This window comes from Cetorhinus maximus, chromosome 25 (assembly GCF_964194155.1).
Source record: "Cetorhinus maximus chromosome 25, sCetMax3.hap1.1, whole genome shotgun sequence".
Lineage (NCBI taxonomy): Eukaryota > Metazoa > Chordata > Chondrichthyes > Lamniformes > Cetorhinidae > Cetorhinus > Cetorhinus maximus.
The window spans coordinates 15,116,859-15,135,379 of NC_135903.1; the positions used below are offsets into that span (position 1 = coordinate 15,116,859).

General features: G+C 46.2%; 1 protein-coding gene across 1 annotated transcript in view; it reads left to right on the forward strand.

The window, feature by feature from the left end:
* Positions 1-18,521, forward strand: part of LOC144667692 (bone morphogenetic protein receptor type-2-like) — a 41,810-nt gene that overhangs the window by 13,616 nt on the left and 9,673 nt on the right. The window contains exons 5-7 of the mRNA XM_078529145.1: positions 892-1,006; positions 1,367-1,518; positions 2,681-2,828. Coding sequence (XP_078385271.1) covers positions 892-1,006; positions 1,367-1,518; positions 2,681-2,828 — 415 coding nt within the window. The remainder of the gene's footprint in view (positions 1-891; positions 1,007-1,366; positions 1,519-2,680; positions 2,829-18,521) is intronic.

The window sequence follows — 18,521 nt, forward strand, 5'->3', positions numbered from 1 at the left end:
GCCATAAAAATAATCAAACAAAGCTTTGGGTTTCATTTCTACAGGGATAGTTTTGAAAAGCACATAAGTTGTGTTAAATTTGTGTAGAACCTCAGTTAGACTACACTTGGAGCATGGTGCAAAGCTCCAGTCTCCACATACTTGGTTAGACCCTCACTTGGAGGACTGTGCGTAGTTCTGGTGACCATATGCCTTGGTTAGAGCACACTTGGAGCACTGTGCACAGTTCTAGTCTCCATATTACCAAAAGGATATAGAGACATTGCACAAGGTGCAAAAATACTTTACAAGGATGATGTCACAACTGAGAGGTTACAACCATTAGGAAAGACTGAACATGCTGGGGTTCTTTTCTCTAGGAAAGAGAAGGCTGAGGAGTGACTTGATTGAGGCCTTTAACATTAACGGTTTCAATCGGGCAGACGTAGAGAGGATGTTTCCACTTATGGGGGAGAAAGACCAGAACTAGGGGCCATCAATATAAGATAGTCATTAATAAATCCTGTTGGGAATTCAGGAGAAACTTCTTGACCCACAGAGTGGTGAGAATTTGGATCTCGCTGCCACAGGGAGTGGTTAAGGTGAATAGCATAAATTATTAAAAGGGGGAAACTGGATAAACACATGAGGGAGAAAGGAATAGAAAGATATGGTGATGGTAGTGAGATGAAGTAGGGGGTGGGAGGAGGCTTGTGTGGAGCAGAAACACCGACATGGGAATGACGAGCTGAATGGCCTGTTTCTGTGCTGTGATATTCAATGTAACTTCTTTCCTCTTGCCTCCTTGGGGGGTCAAGATGAAAGAATCAAGTCAGGTGTCAAGTCGCTGAACGATAAAGTGACCTTTAATCTATGTTCTGAATTTTGTAAAAATGAGTTTCATTCCAACAGGGATCTCTGTATAGCTACTTAACAAAACACAGCAGTGACTGGAGAAGCACATTGAAATTGGCACAATCTCTCACCTCAGGCCTGAGCTTCCTTCACACTGAGAACTGGTGCAGAGGTGAGTTCACCATTTCTACAACTGTTAAAGTCACAGAAACAAAACAGAATCTAGGAGACTATTATTAACACAAGGAAGCAGAAAACAAGAACAGGAGGAGGCCATTCATCCCCTCAAACTGTTATACAGGAAAAGGAGGAGCCTATTCAGCCCCTCAAGCCTATTACACAGGAACAGGAGGAGGCTATTCAGCCCCTCAAGCATGCTCTGATCATGGCTGATCTGTATCTTAGCTCTATTACTACTGGAATATAAGAAATCCTCCCTCATCTCTGTAATCTAACCCATACCAAACTCCTCTCTGTCATTCCCAAGTGGTAAATATGTCATGGTAACAAAGGAGATGACTCTCTTCCCCAGGTTTATACAAACCAGCTATTGTCCACCGAGATCTAACCAGTCACAACGTCCTGGTGAAGGAAGGTGGAAGTTGTGTCATCAGTGACTTTGGTGTCGCAGCTGCAATGAGCAGCCATGGTGCGGAAACCTACAAAACCATCCGGGTATACACGGTAAATGAACAAACACATCTTCCCACTGTGCAAAAACTTGACTGGAATTACAAAAGAACATTACTATAGTGACCAAGTGTCACAGAAAGTAGCAGAAAGTCTCAGGAGAGAAAGGAAAGCCAGTTGTGAAGATAGGGAGAGAGGGACGAAGGCAGGACTTTTTTGTTCTAAAAATATACTTTATTCATGAAATTTGTAAAGATATGGAATCACAGAATTGTTATAGTGCAGAAGGAGGCCATTCAGCCCATTGTGTCTGCACCAGAGAAAAAAACTTTTTCACACAATAAGTGGCTCAGGCCTGGAATGTGTTGGCTGGAAGTGTGATGGAGACAGGTTCAATTGAGGCATTCAAGAGGGCATTAGATGATTATTTGAATAGAAACAATGTGCAAGGATACGGGGAAAAGGCAAGGCAATGGCACTAGGTCATAATGCTCATTTGGAGAGCCAGTGCAGACAGGATGGGCTGAATGGCCTCCTTCTGCGCCGTTAAAATTCTGTGAATGAGCAATTCACCTAGTGCCACTCCTGTGACCCTGGACATTCTTCCTTTTTAGATAACAGTCCAATTGCCTTTTGAATTCCTTGGTTGAAGCTGCCTCCACCACGCTCTCAGGCATTGCATTCCAGACCTTAACCATCCACTGTGTGAAAAATTTTTTTTTCATGTTGCTTTTGCTTCTTTTGCAAATTACTTTATATCTGTGCCCTCTCATTCTCGATCCTTTCCTTCCTATACATGACATAACAGTTCAAAATTGACATTAAATAAATTGCAATACAGATCACAGCAGGCCGTGGGTACAGTGTCAGAGCACTAGGGTTCAGACGACTAAAAGTTTTACCACTGATGGAGTGAATTGGAATGGGAGTGATGCACAGTCACAGGAGTCAATTCTCTCATAGCTCCAAGAATTGGTGCTCCGAATACTTTGGCCTGGAATGGGATGAAGGCCGGTAATGTAAGCTTGCTTAGGAAACTGACAGAATCAGACAGCAGCAGATCTGCAAAGAGACAGTAACTCCTAAAGTACCAGGTATCCAGCGGCCGTTAGAGCACAAAGATTCATCCGTTGAGTACAGTACACAAGCAATGGGTAAATGATTATTGATTTGGACAGAAGCATCATTCTTGTGTCTGGGTTCCATATTTCTGCAGGTGGGGACACACCGCTATATGGCCCCTGAAATTCTGGATGGTTCCATAAACCTGCGGGACTGTGCATCCACTCTGAAGCAGGCAGACGTCTATTCACTGGCTCTCATTCTCTGGGAAATCTTCATGAAATGTACTGACCTGTTCTCTGGTGAGCAATCAAGACAAGAAAGTCAAGGGCTATAGCGGGTGGGGGGCAGGCAACGAGGCTCGAAGGGCTGAATGGCTTACTCCTACTTCTGTTTCTTGTTTTCTTACGTACAATGCAGAAAGGGTTGGGCTTTGACTAAAAACATACACGAATTCCAATATGCAATGGAAGAAAGCTGGTTCTCCTCCCCACAATCTGCAGCTTGTAAACATTCTTCAATGTATCGCCTCCCAGCCCTAGTGGTGTCCCAACCTATTGGGAGAAAGACTTCCCCAAGTTACATAAAGTCACGTCTGGGATTATTTAGTGTCTAGCAGTAATAGTCACCATGTACGAAACGCTGTTGAAGGTGTTTTGCTATTTTAGTTTATTTGTTAAACCCATTTCTGAAGTTTGTTCCTCTGCCATTGGTTCACCATCACTTGCTTTGACAAATTAAAAACCTCCCTGCACTTGCTCACCTCAACATCTCCATCCCACTCTGACTGCAGGCTCATTAGGACACTCAGCAGAAAGTGGAAGAAAGCTGAGAGACAGGAGGTCATTAATGAATGATTGTCTTTGGAGAATGTGTGAGGAGAATGCCTGAGGTTCAGATCAGAAACTACAGGAACAGAAACATCAAATTTCCACACAAATTAATGACACTGAATGTCAGCTGTAGCTCACTGGGCAGCTCTGTTGCTCTGAGACAGGAGGCTGTGGGTTCAAGTTCCACACCAGAGAAGTGAGAACAAAAATCAAAACCGTCACTGCAGCCCAGGGAGCACTGGACAGTTGGAGAGTCAAAACTGAGGGAAGCTGCACTGTCGAATGGTCAGTACTGAGGGAGTGCTGCACTATCGAAGGGTCGGTACTGAGGGAGCACTGTACTGTCAGAGGGTCAGTTATGAGGAAGTGTTGCACTGTCAGAGGGTCGGTACTAAGGGAATGCTGCACTAATGGAGGGTCAATACTGAGGGAGTGCTGCACTGACAGATGGTCAGTGCTGAGGGAATGCTGCACTTTCAGAGGTCAGCACTGAGGGAGTGCTGCACTGTCAGAGGGTCCGTACTGAGGGAATGCTGCATTGTTGAAGGGTCAGAACTGAGGGAGTGCCACACTGTTGGAGGATCAGTACTGAGGGAGCGCTGCACTGTCGGAGGTCAGTTCTGAGGGAACACCGTTCTGAGTGAATGCTGCACTGTTAGGGTCAGTACTGAGGGAGTGCTGTGCTGTTGGGAATCTGCACTGAGCAAGCGTTGTGCTGTCAGAGGGTCAGTACTGAGGGATCGCTGCACTGTCAGAGGGTCAGTACAGAGGGAGTTCTGCAATGTTGGAGGGTCAGTACTGAGACAGTACTGTACTATTGGAGTGTCAGTACGTCGGGCCTGCTGGACTGTTGGAGAATCAGTACTGAGGGAGTGCTGCACTGTCAGAGGGTCAGACCTGAAGGAATGCTGCGCTGTTCAAAGGTCAGTACTAAAGGAGTGCTGCACTGTCTGAGGGGCAATACTGAGGGAGTGAACATTGGAACAGAAGAAGATAGGAATATAGGAGTAAGAGTAGGCCATTTGGCCCTTCGAGCCTGCTCCACCATTTAACTAGACCCTGGTTGATCTTCTACCTGAATGCTATCTTTCCACCCTATCCCCGTATCCCTTGATGTCATTGGTATCTAGAAATCTATCGACCTCTACTTTGAACATACTCTGAGCCTCCACAGCCTTTTGGGGTATAGAATTCCAAAGATTCACCACCCTCTGAATGAAGAAATTCCTCCTCACCTCTTTCCTTAATGGCTTACTTCTTATTCTGAGACTGTGCCCTCTGTTTGTGGACTCCCCCTGCAGCCAGGGGAAACATCCCCCTGCATCTATCCTGTTGAGCCCTGCAAGAATTTTGAACACTTCAATGAGATCACCTCTCGTTCTTCCAAACTCTAGAGAATACAGACCCAGTCTCCTCAGTCTTTCCTTATAGGACAATCCTGCTATCCCAGGGATTAGTCTGGAAAACATTTGTTGCACTCCCTCTATGCCCAGTATATCCTTTTTTAGGTAAGGGGACCAAAACTACACATAATGGGCGGAATTTTACACCAGTGGGATTTTACAGTCCCGCTGAAGCTAATGGATTTTTGAATGGCTCGCTGCAATTTACAGCCCCACCCACACCATGACAGGGCTGTAAAATTCTGGCCAATACTCCAGGTGTGATCTCACCAAGGCTCTATACAACTGCAACAAGACTTCCTTACTCTTGTACTCAAATCCTCTTGCAATAAAGGCTAACATACCATTTGCCTTCCTAATTGCTTGCTGCTCCTGCATGTTAGCTTTCAGTGACTTACTGGATACCAATTCCTCCCCATTTAGGAAATACTCTGCATTTCTGTTTTTCCGACCAAAGTGGATAACTTCCCATTTTTCTATATCATATTCCATCTACCATGTTCTTGCCCACTCACTTAGTCTGTCTAACTCTCCTTGAATCCTTTTTGCATCCTCCTCACAACTCACATTCCCACCTAGTTTTGTGTCATCAGCAAACTTAGAAATTTTACATTTGGTCCCCACATCCAAATCATTGATATAGATTGTGAACCGCTGGGCCCAATGGTATCCCACTAATCATAGCCTGCCAACCTGATAATGATCTATTTATTCCAACTCTGTTTTCTGTTCATTAACCAATCCCCAATCCATGCAGGTATCTTTCCCCCAACCTCTAATTTTGCTTACCAACCTCCTGTGTGGGATCTTATCAAAAGCCTTCTGAAAATACAAATACACCACACCCACTGGTTTGCCCTTATCTATCCTGCTAGTAACATCCTCAAAAAACTCCAATAAGTTTGTCAAACACAATTTCCCTTTCATAAATCCATGTTGACTCTGCCCAATCTCACCATTATTTTCTAAGTGCCCAGTTATCACATCCTTTAGAATAGATTCTAGCATTTTCCCCACCACTGATGTCAGACTAACAGGTCTGTAGTTCCCTGTTTTCTCTCACCCTTTTTTCTTAAATAGTGGTATTACATTTGCTACCTTCCAACCTGCAGGCACTATTCCAGAACCTATAGAATTTTGACAGATGATCCCCAATGCATCCGCTATCTTTACAGCCACCTCTTTCAACACCCTAGGATGTAGATCATCGGGCCCGGGGGATTTATCAACTTTCAGTTGCATTAATTTCTCCAGTGCTACTTTTTTACTAATACTAATTTCTTTCAGGTCCTCAATCTCACTAATCCCTTGGCTCCCCAATATTTCAGAAGGTTTCTTTGTATCTTCCTCCGTGAAAGGCCTGGATTTTCTGTGCCCGACGGTGTCGGGCGTGTTCAGTGGCGTGAGCAGACAATATAGTGCGATCGGTTTCACGACGGCGTGAAACCAGTTTGCAATCGTCTGCTCAGCTCGCCGATGGCAGGCCGCATTTCCTGCCGTTGGACGTCGGGAACCTCATTGTAATACATCAGCATATCATTATTAGGCCAGCCCGCTGGACTCATCCCCCCTTGCTGGATCGTCTGCCCACATCGGGAAAACATGCCGACATGTTTCACAACAGCACATAAGTGACATGCACCTGGTGGGCTGCACTTCTCTCGGGACCAACAACATAGGCAGGACAAAAAAGGAGGTTCTGCATAGTCAGTATGAGAACCTAGGTACCAAATTAAGAAGCAAAACCTCAAGGGTCATAATCTCTGGATTATTACCTGAGCCACATGCAAATTGACATAGCACAAATCAGATTGGGGAGATGAGTGTGTGGCTGAAAGACTGGTGTGGGAGAAGTGGGTTCCGGTTTGAGGGGCACTGGCACCAGTACAGGGGAAAGTGGGATCTGTACCGTTGGGATGGTCTACACCTGAACCGTGCTGGGATTGGTGTTCTTGCAAGCTGCATAAATAGGGAAGTAGAGAGGATTTTAAACTAAATAGTGGGGACGAGAGATCAAATTTGGGAAGACGTGGTAAATCAAAGAGTAGAGACAAGACAAAAGAAAAAGGTGTTATTATGGGAAATGAAAAACAGACCGTGACAGGAAGGGATAGAAAGTATAAACCTAACAGTAAACCAACAGATCAAACTAGAGGTTATAAGAAGAATAAAAGGTTAAAACTAAAAGCTCTGTATCTGAATGCACATAGCATTCGAAACAAAACAGATGAACTGACAGCGCACATAGAAATAAATCATTATGATTTCATAGCCATTGTGGAATCATGGCTGCAGGCGGACATGGATTAGGGCCTGGATATTGAAGGGTAAAGGATACTTAGGAGGGACAGGAAGCGAGGAAAAGGTGGAGGGGTGGCTCTGTTAGTTAATGATGGTATTGGCACAATAGAGAGGGATGACCTAAGTTCAGGAAACCAGGATGTGGCATCGGTTTGGGCAGAGATGAGAAATGGTAAAGGCAAGAAGTCACTTGTGGCAGTTGTGCACAGGCCCCCTAACAGTAACCACATGGTAGGGTTGAGCATAAAGGAAGAAATAATTGGAACTTGTCAGAAAGACATGGCGATAATGGGAGGTTTTAATTTACATATAGACTGGAAAAGTCAGTTGGGCAAAGGTAGTCTAGATGAGGAGTACATTGAATGTTTTCGGGATAGTTTCTTAGAACAGCATGTTCTGGAGCCAACCAGAGAGCAGGCTATACTAGACCTGGTATTGTGCAATGAGATGGTAGTAATTAATGACTTCATCGTGAAGGCACCCCTAGTTAGCAGCAACCATAATATAATTGAATTTTACATTCAGTTTGAGGGAGAAAGAAGTGGGTCTGAGACTAGGATTTTAAACTTAAATAAGGGCAATCATGAGGGCATGAAAGCTGAGCTGGCTAAAGTGAATTGGCAAATTAGGTTAAGGGATAGGTCAAAAGAAATGCAGTGGCTAATGTTTAAGGGGATATTTCAGAATGCACAGAATAGATACGTTCCAACGAGTAAGAAAAAGTCCAAGGAACGGACACACCATCCATGGTTATCTAGAAAGTTTAAAGATAGTATCAAATGTAAAGAAAAAGCATATATTTGTGCAAAGATAGGTGGAAGGCCAGAAGATTGGACAGAATATAAGGAACAGCAAAGAATGACTAAAAGACTAATAAGGAGGAAAAAATTAGAGTGTGAGACAAAGCTAGCCAGAAATATCGGGGAGAATTTTCCCCCTATCAGGCGGGTCGTGCGGGAGTGGGCACAGGCGGGCGCAGACTTGATCACTGCCCGCGATCGAGTCCACGCCACCATTTTACGCGGGCGGGCCAATTAAATTTAAATGAAGGCCTGGCAGCCTTTGCAAGGCTGCTCACAATGGCTGGGAGAAGAGCATATCAGAGAGGCAATGTGCCTGACGCAACTCTGGAGAGTAGGCCATCGGAGCAGGCCAGGCTGGAGGGTAGGCCAGTGGGGCAGGCCAGGCCAGAGGGTAAGCCAGCGGGGCAGTGTGCCCCTCATTTTCCTGGAGGAGGTGGCAGCGCGGTGGGAGGTCCTTCTTCCGAGGGACAGGAGGCAGAGGCCTCCCCACCTGACCAAACGTGTGTGGGAGGAAGTGGCCGAGAGTGTTAGCTTCCATGATGTGGTGCGGCGCGCATGGGTCCAGTGCTGCAAAAGAGTCAATGATCTCCTGCGCTTGGGAAGGGTGAGTACCATGTTGCCTCAAGTCACTTAATGCAGCCGTCACCCTTTACCCCCCAACACCGCCCCCCAAGGCAACTCTGAGTACTGTAACAGCATTGAATCCTTCACGGCATGTATACCTTGCTGGGTGTGCCAGCAGATATTGCCCATGCCCAGTTCACCCTGAAAGGGTTGAGCTAGGATGTGTTCTGCCTCCGCAGCATGTGTGACACTGACACCCAGAATATAGAATGGGGTTGAAAGTCAAGGGTCTGCACCTAGGCAGAGTGCTGGAACTGTGAAGCATGTCAAAATCTGGGTGCTAACACGCTGGGAGGGGAGCTTCCAGTTGGCGGGGCACCAGTCCATCTGCTGGTCTTTGCGCTCCATGTGCTTGTACCTCCTTGCTTAGCAAAGTGACACCTTGTGGTGCCACATGTGAAGGAGGCAGCATTTGGGCAATGATTGGGGGGGGCCAGCCCTGGCTTGTTTGGGTGAGTGTGCGGCAGCTGCGGGGTGACAAAGAACTGGAGTCCTGCAATGTCCCACTCAGGCTGGGTTGGCAGGGATGTGATGGGAATTCAGGTGCAGGCTGGACTAATCAATGCTCTTCTCTCCTTTTCAGGAGAAGACTGTGCATAATGCCTCTGAACGAATGCGGACTGGCGGAGGCCAGGCTTAGTTCGCCATCCTAATGGCTTACAAGCAGCGGACCATGGATCTGGAGAGGCACCATGCGCCCAGGTCCACTGGTGGCAGTGAGGCTGGGGTGCCACGGGGAGCTATGTTTGGGGAGCACTCAGGTCACCATGTGTCTCCCAGAAGCCATGGCACTACTGAATGCTCAGTGATTGGAGTTAGCAACATGGGTTTACCATTGATTATGGAAGGATGAGTGCATAGTGATCTGGGGGAGTGGCATGCAAGTTGACATTGTCTGCACTGTAACTAATCAAATGTCTTTTCTCTTTCTTTCAGCATCACCGGAGCAGGGCTGGGAGGAGGAGGCAGAGGGCCTATCTCTTACCCCTGAAGCCCCAGAGCAAATCCACTCACCAGCATCACACCATCTCAGCCAGGCAGGCACCAGTGCAGATAATAGCACCCCGGTGGGAATTAGATATTCGGCTAGTGTCCCGGGGCACAGCGGTGAGGGCTCTTCACTCTTGCTTGAGGTGCGGTCAGAGACAGAGAGTGCCCAGGGCGCCGCCAGTCGGAAAACTGCTGGGTACTAGGTACATGCAGGGTTGGTGACTGATGATGTGCTTCTGGAGTCATCCGTGAGGCAGCAAACGCTGAAAGTGCAGCAGGGTATGCGGGATGATCTGGCAGAGATACATGAGGCTGTGCTTGAGGAGTCCACGCGGCGCATCACCGATGCAATGAGCTTCATGGCTGAGTGCCATGCTTCCCCATGGAGAGAGTGGTGACTCTCATGGAGAGGCTCCTCCAGAAGACCAATCAGGGCCTCCTGGGGTTGCGCTCAGACCTGCAAGCCCTCACAGTGGCATTGGCCTCAGCTGATCATTGCCAGTTTGGGAGATGGTTTGGGCACCAAGTATCCCAGCTCAGTGCCCATTCATTTACGGTGAGCAGGGAGGTCCAAAGTGACCTCACGTCGGTGCAGCAGCTGCCTGTCGTCTTTGTGGGCTCCTCTCAGGGCGCTCTGGATGAGGGCAGCAGCTCCTCCACCCCTCTCCCAATAACCGTTGCATCCCATGAGGCTGCGGCCTCCATGGGCCAGAGGACGTCTGCCAAGGTCATTGAGGCCAACAGGACAGCACAGTGAGCAGGCTGTCTCAGATGCCAGTGCCAGCGAGCGGACAGCACTTAGACGTAACACGCGTAAGCGTAAATTTAAGGCACCTTAGGCACACCACGTGTTTCTCACTGGTGCTTTTATGTTGGTCCATAGTTCTTTCTGGAAGACTTGGTGTGATGTCCAACACCGTTTTTTTTTGCTTTATGAAGTTATAATTGTTCACTCAATAAATTTTGACATGTTGCCATGCTTCAGGGTGATTCCTTACTTCTGCAAGTGGACAGGAAGCCATGATGTTATGAGTAAGTTGTTTAACATTGAGCTTTATTGACAAGGGCCTTAGTTAATATTATTATCCAGGCTCATTTAGCACTCAGATATCGAGTATGGAGCCGGGAGCCCTGGCGTGTGTTGAAGGTCCATCTGTGGTGGGCTAGCTGAAGGTTCTTTGGATTAAAGCCTCCCGGGTGTCCTTACCTCCCTGGAGTATGCCCGGGTCAGCGTCTATCCCCTCAGCGTTCTCATGTGGGTGCTTATCCTCGGGACTCATTGCTGGACTCATTGTGTACATCCGGAGCAACTGCGTCTACGCCTTTCTCGTCCACTGCGTCGTCCCTTTCCAGCGCTTGATTGTGGAGAGCGCAGCATGCAACCACTATCAGCGACACCACGATCTGGGGGGGTATTTGAGTGCGCGGTCCAGGCATCAGAAGCGCATCTTGAGAAGACCGATGGTTCTCTCCACCGCATACCTTGTGTAGGCATGGCTCCTATTGTACCGTTGCTCAATCTCTGTTCTTGGATGGCGGAGAGGTGTCAGGAGCCATCTTTTGAGGGGATAGCCCTTGTCACCCAGCAGCCATCCATCCAGCTGGGCTGGAGCACTGAAGAGCCTCGGCATCCGGGAGTGTCTGAGTATGTAAGCGTCGTGGGAGCTGCCTGGGTACCTTGCATAGACTTACAGAATCAGCATCCTGTGATCACAGAATATCTGCACTTTCAAGGAGTGGAAGCCCTTCCTGTTGACAAAGGCTCACCTGCTGGCACCTTGATGGCCACATGCATGCAGTCGATTGAATCCTGGATGTGGGGGAAGCCAGCAATCGCTGTGAAGCCTCTGGCTCGCTCTGTCTAGCTGGCCTCGTCCCAATAGTAGTGGATAAAAGTCAATGCATGTCTGAACAGAGTGTCTGTCACCTGCTTGGCACAAGTGTGGACAGCTGATTGGGAGAGTCCGCAGAGACCACCCACTGACCCCTGGAAAGAGCCGGAGGCATAGGAGTTGAGGGCAGCTGTGACCTTTAGAGCCACTGGCATGGGGTGCCCACCCACACAGTTTGCAGAGATCCCGGGGTCTACCGTCTGACAGATGGAGGTGACTGTCTCCCTTGAGAGACGGAGACTCCTTCGGCACTGGACCCCAGACATATTGAGGTAGCTGCTTCGCCTCCTATATACCCTGGCAGCAGGATATTAGTGTCTTCTGCGGCCCTTCCACCTTTCACTTCCTGTTGGCCCTGCGCCCCTTGTGCCTGCGCCTCTCCTCCCAAAGGTGACTCCCCTGGAGGCTGAATGTGGACTCCTGGCCTCCTCCCCCTTCTGGCCCTCCCTTCCTCCTCAGAGGAGGTGCTTCCAGTGGAGAGCACAACTCCCATTCCCAGGCTAAGGGAATGCTTCCTGAAGGCTGCAGGCTCCAAAAATGATCTTTACTGCAGAGTCCTGACCAAGGTGTTTACTCCTGTCCAACAGCTGGTATGAGTTTTGAAGTATTCCAGCTCACACAGGCAAGTATAAGTAACTTTCAAACTTAAATACTTGAAATATCACATTTGCGACCCCACTCACCCCTCTTATCCCGCCCATGGATGAGGTTTATACAAATATCTCCTACCTGCCTGCCCGTTGCACCCGTGTGACGTCCTGAAGATCGCATGAGCTGCGAAAAATCAAATTCAATTGCTGCCTCAAGGGCCTTAATTGATGGCGAGCGCGCATCTGAACTTATAGTGCGCCTGCCTTCCCAAATATCGCAATGGGGCACGGTGACGTCAGGAAGCACGCCTGATGTCACCACGCGTCATTTTACACGTCGGCGTGCAGGGCCCTCCCCCGCATGCCAACGGGAAAATCCTGCCCATAAAAACAGATAGTAAGAGTTTTTATAAATATTTCAAAAGGAAAAGAGTTAAAGTGAATGTTGGTCTTATAAAAAGTGAGTCTGGAGAAAACAAGGAGATGGCAGATGAATTGAACAGATATTTTACATCAGTTTTCACTGTAGAGGATACAAGTAACATCCCAGAAGCAGCTATAAACCAGGAAATGGAAATGGGGAAGGAACTCAGGAAAATTACTGTCACCAGAGAAGTGGTACTGAGTAAATTGTTGAAGCCGCGGGCTGACAAGAGCCTGGGTCCTGATCGACTTCATCCTCAGGTCTTAAAAGAAGTGTCTAGTGAGTTAGTTGATGCATTGGTTTTAATTTTCCAAAACTCCCTAGATTTGGGGAAGATCCCATGAGATTGAAAAATAGCAAATGTAACTCCATTATTCAAAATGGAAAGGAGACAGAAAGCGGGAAACTACAGGTCAGTTAGCTTAACATCTGATGTAGGGAAAATGTCAGAAGCTATTATTAAAGAAGTTATAGCAGGGCACTTGGATAAGTTTGAGGTCATCAGGCAGAGTCAACATGATTTTTATGAAAGGGAAATCATGTTTAACCAACTTATTGGAGTTCTTTGAGGAAGTAACATGTGCTGTGGATAAAGGGGAACTGGTGGATGTACTGTGCTTAGATTTCCAGAAGGCATTTGATAAAGTGCCACATCAAAGGTTATTGTGGAAAATAAAAGCTCACACATTGGCATGGATAGAAAATTGGCTGGCTAACAGGAAGCACAGAGCAGGCATATATGGGTCTTTTCAGGTTAGCAAGATGTAACGAATAGCGTGCCACAGGGATCAGTGCTGGAACCTCAATTGTTTATATAAATGACTTGGATGAAGGGATTGAATGGATGGCTGCCAAATTTGCTGATGACACAAAGATAGGTAGGAAAGTAAATTGTGAAGAGTACATAAGGAGGCTACAAAATGACATAGATAGATTAAGTGAGTGGGCAAAGATCTGGCAATTGGAATATAATGTGGGAAAATATGAGATTGTCCATTTTGGCAGGAAGAATAAAAGGAGAATATCTAAATGGTGAGAGATTGCAGCGCTCTGAAGTGCAGAGGGATCTGGGCGTCCTAGTGCATGAATCACAAAAGGCTAGTATGCAAGCACAGCAAGTAATTAGGAAAACTAATAGAATGTTATCATTTATTGCGAGGGAAATTGAATACAAAAGAAGGGAGGTAATGCTTCAGTTGTGCAGGGCATTAATTACTCCACATTTGGAGTACCGTGTACAGTATTGGTCACCTTATTTAAGGAAGGATGTAAATGCATTGGAAGCAGTTCAGAGAAGGTTTACCACACTGATACCTGGAATGGGTGGATGGTCTTATGAGGAAAGGTTGGACAGACTAGGCTTGTTTCCATTGGAGTTTAGAAAAGTAAGAGGTGACTTGACTGAAACATATAATATCCTGAGGGGTCTTTTCAGGGTGGATGTGGAGAGGATATTTCCTCTTGTGGGAGAATCTAGAACTAGGGGTCACTGTTTAAAAATAAGGGGTCGCCCATTTAAAACAGAGATGAGGCATGTCAGGGAGATATAATCATTCTCATAATGTTTTTGGAATTTATTGTGAAATAGTGGTGTGTGTGTGTTAATTGGATTAAAGGCAGCTGGTCTGAAGACTTTGATGTAAACATGTTAAACATGGGGGAAGTTAGAATGTATGGTGCAAAAGGACATTTGCATTTTTAAATAAACCAGACTAGATTGTTTTCAAAGGGGGGGTGAAATATGTCACCTAACCAGGCGAAGCCTAGAAACAGTGTGTTTATTTTTCCCGACAATTACTGGTAACACTTAGTGCTATGAGAGATTTTTATCATCAGAAAGATAAAGTCCAAAGACATAGTGAAACAATGTGAATTTGCAATTAAAGGGGAAAATATGCATAAAGGAATGACGGCTGTGTGTAAGGGTAGGCATTTTTAAGATCTAACAAGTGTGCAAAGCTTTCAGCATCTATGCCTCAAGCTGCTGTTTTCAAAGAACTGAAGTTAAGAAAACTCACTTTGAATTTGACTGGTTCAGGGTATTGTGTGTCACCTTTCCTGGGCCTTTTAAAATCTATGTGTCTTACTGTTGTCTTAATGAAAGTGTAACTGGGGGTCAGATTAAGCAGGGGATTTAGAAATTATCATAGTAGTAATTTGTAGATCTATGTATGTGTTTAAGATCATTTCTCTTATTAATAAATGTTTGATCTAGTTTTGTAAAAACCTATAAGACTTGGTGGTCATTTTATAACTGAATTCAAGGCACACATCTCAAAATTTATACAAACTGCAAAACAAGTTGTCATAGTTGTTTCAAGTTTCCCTTTGGGATTTGAACAACTCAGCATTTACCATTGGCTGTGCTATAACAGGCAAAAAATTTTCACTCATAGGGTTATGAGTCGTTGGAACTCTCTCCCTGAAAAGGTGGTTGAAGCAGAGTCTTTAAATATTTTTAAGGCAGAGATGGATAGATTCTTGGTAAGCAAGGGGGTGATAGGCTACTGGCGGTAAGCTGGATGCAGATTTCAGGTTACTATCAGATGAGCCATGACCTTATTAAATGGCGGAGCAGTCTCGAGGGGCTGAATGGTCCACTCCTGCTCCTTATTTATATGTTCATATGTTTGTTTGCCTACCTTGCTTCGGTCAGCACTCACAGTCATCAACGCCAGGCTTCACAGGCAGCACCACATCACTTTTAGTGGGGCTCACAGGTAGATATCTACCTACAAGATCAGCTATATGTAGATGGATTTTCAATGGCTGCAGAACAAGGTCTTGCTTGAGGAAAGGGGAGAAGTGGCCTCAGGCAAAGGAAGAGGCTGCAGGACGAGAGCTGTACTGGAGAAGGAGGGTATCCCAGGGTGTGTGTGTGGGTGAGCACGTGTTGATCTGTGCAAGTTGCCTCAAGATGGTGAGGTCTGAGGAGGTAGTCTCCAGAGGAGATGAGGCCAGATGGACATGTGAGGGTATGCGTGTGAGAATGGGTGGTGACATCCCTTGAGCTGCCAGTGAATGTGATGCCGGTGAAAGTGTGATGAGCTTGAGTGTGTGAATTTAGAGTGATGAGATAGTTGCCATACCCTGGCTGCACGGATGAGATCATTCATCCTCTATCTGCATTGGATGGCCAACTTCTCCTGTGCAGCATTGCCACTGACCACCACTGCCACCGCCTGCCATGGTGGATTGGTGATGCCGCTACCCGTCTTGCGGGCAGAGCAGCGGTAGAGGACATCATGGCGGGCCTCCCTGGCATCCAAATGGCATTCCAGTGACACATAATTAAATCTGGGGTCTGCAGTCTTTTTGTCTTTTGTGGACATCTTCCCTGCAGTAGTCAAGGGCTAGAAGCACTGAGATGTGTGCGTGCAGCTGATCTTTAAGAATGGTGCCAGGCCTGATGAAGCGGCGAGGTGATGGTGTGGCGGGAGAATGAGAGCTGGGAATGCATTAGTAACGCAGCGGGTTTGGAATGCAATGGCGTGAAACCCGCCATCGCGGCTGGCGGGTAAAATTACCTGCCCACTACCACACTTAGAGCAGATCTGGGACAATTCTGCCCAAAGCTTTTGTTTAGTTTCTGTGCCATTTCCTTATTAGCCATTATAAACTCTCTGTTCTCTGCCTGTAATGGGCCCATTTTTTAAATTCATTCACGGGATGTGGGCTTCGCTGGCTGGGCATTTATTGTCCATCCCTATTTACCCTTGAGAAAGTGGTGGTGAGCTACCTACTTGAACCACTGCAGTCCATAAGGTGTGGCAACAGTGCTGTTAGGGAGGGAGTTCCAGAATTTTGACCCAGCGACCGTGAACGAACAGTGATATATTTCCAAGTCAGGATGGTGGGTGACTTGGAGGGGAACTTCCAGGTGGTGGTGTTCCCATCTATCTGCTGCCCTTGTCCTTCTAAATGGTAGAGGTCGTGGGTTTGGAAGGTGCTATCTAAGGAGCCTTAGTGAATTCCTGCAGTGCATCTTGCAGATGGTACACACTGCTGCTATTGTGTGTCGGTGGTGGAGGGAGTGAATGTTTATGGATGTGGTGCCAATCAAGCGGGCTACTTTGTCCTGGACGGTGTCAAGTTTCTTGAGTGTTGTGGAAGCTGCACTCATCCAGGCAAGTGGAGAGTATTCCATCACATTCCTGACTTGTGTCTTGTAGATGGTGGACAGGCTTTGGGGAGTCAGGAGGTGAGTTACTCGTCGCATGATTCCAAGCCTCTGACCTGCTCTTGTAACCACAGTATTTATATGACTAGTCCAGTTCAGTTTCTAGCCAATGGTAACCCCCAGGCTGTTGATGGTGGGGGATTCAGTGATGGTAATGCCATTGAACATCAAGGAGCGATGGTTAGAGTCTCTCTTGATTGTCTACCTTTTCCTTTTTACATACCGGTAGAAGCTTTTACAGACTATTTTTATAACCTTTACTAGTTTAATTTCACATTCTATTTTCTCTTTCTTTATCAATTTCTTGGCTCACCTTTGCTGAATGTTAAAATGCTCCCAATCCTTGGCGGCTTTACATGCCTCTTCCTTTTAATTGATAGAATGCTTAACTTCTCTTGTTAGCCATGGTTGAATCACTTGACCTGCTGATCTTTTGTACCTTAAAGGAACATAGGAACGTAGGAATATAGGAACCTAGGAGCAGGAGTAGGCCATTCAGCTCATCGTACCTGCTCTGCCATTCAATACGATCATGGCTGATCATCCACTTCAATGCCTTTTTCCCCACACTATCCCCATAACCCTTTATGTCATTGGTATTTAGAAATCTGTCAATCTCTGCTTTAAACATACTCAATGACTGAGCTTCCACAGCCCTCTGGGATAGAGAATTACAAAGATTCTCAAGCCTCTGGGTAAAAAAAATTCTCCTCATCTTGGTCCATCTAAATGACTGCCCCCTTATTTTGAAATGGTGTCCCCTGGTTCTTGGCTTCCCAACCAGGAGGACAATCTTACTTGCATCTAACCTGTTAAAGTATTTTATAGGTTTCAATGAGATCACCTCTCATTCTTCGAAACTCAAGAGCAAGGGTGTGGAACCTATGGCCCATGGGTCGGATCCGGCCGGTTGCTCAACTTTATCCAGCCCGCAGCAAGGTTTCTAAAAATATATGGCAGTAGCATTTATCATCATCGTTATGAATTTACTTTAGATAAATGCATCAGCTAAATTACTATCATATTTAACAATATGATATTCAAATTCAGCCATCGCATTAAAGCAGTGGGTTATTTGAATGTTTCTGTATTCTCTGTAAAAAAAAAACTAAATTAGGTTGATTTTTGTGTGTGTGTGGCATGTGACTGATTTTGTCTATGTCTGCATGGCCCGTAATAAGATAAAGTTTCCCCACTCCTGCTCTAGAGTATACTGGCACAGTTTCCCCAATCTTTCTCCATAGGACAGTCCTGCCATCCTGGAACAACTCTGGTGAACCTTTGTTGCACTCCCTCAATGGTAAGGGGACCAAAATTGCACACAGTACTCCAGGTGCAGTCTAACCAAGGTTCTATACAATTGAAGCAAGACTTCGCTACTCCTGTACTCAAATCCTCTTAATATACCATTAGCCTTCCTAATTGCTTGCTGCACCTGCATGTTAGCTTTTAGTGACTTATTGACGAGGTCACCCAGGTCCCTTTGTACATCTACACTTTCTAATCTTACTATTTAAGAAATACGCTGCACATCTGTTCCTCCTACCAAAGTGGATAATCTCACACTTTTCTACATTGTATTCCATCTGCCATGTTCTTGCCCACTCACTAAGTCCGTCCAAATCCTCTTGAGGTCACTTTGCATCTCCCTCTCAGCACACAATCCCACCTAGCTTTGTGTCATCTGTGAACTTGGAAATATTACATTTGTTCCCCACATCCAAATCATTGATATATATTGTGAACAGCTGGGGCCCAAATACTAATCCTTGTGGTCCTCCCTACTAGACGCAGCCTGCCAACGCGAGAATGACCTGCTTATTCCTACTCTTTGTTTTCTGCCTGTTAGCCGATTCTTGATCCATGCCAGTATATTACCTCTTATCTCATGTACTTTAATTTTGCTAACCAACCTCCTGCGGGGGACTTTATCAAAAGCTTTCTGAAAATCCAAG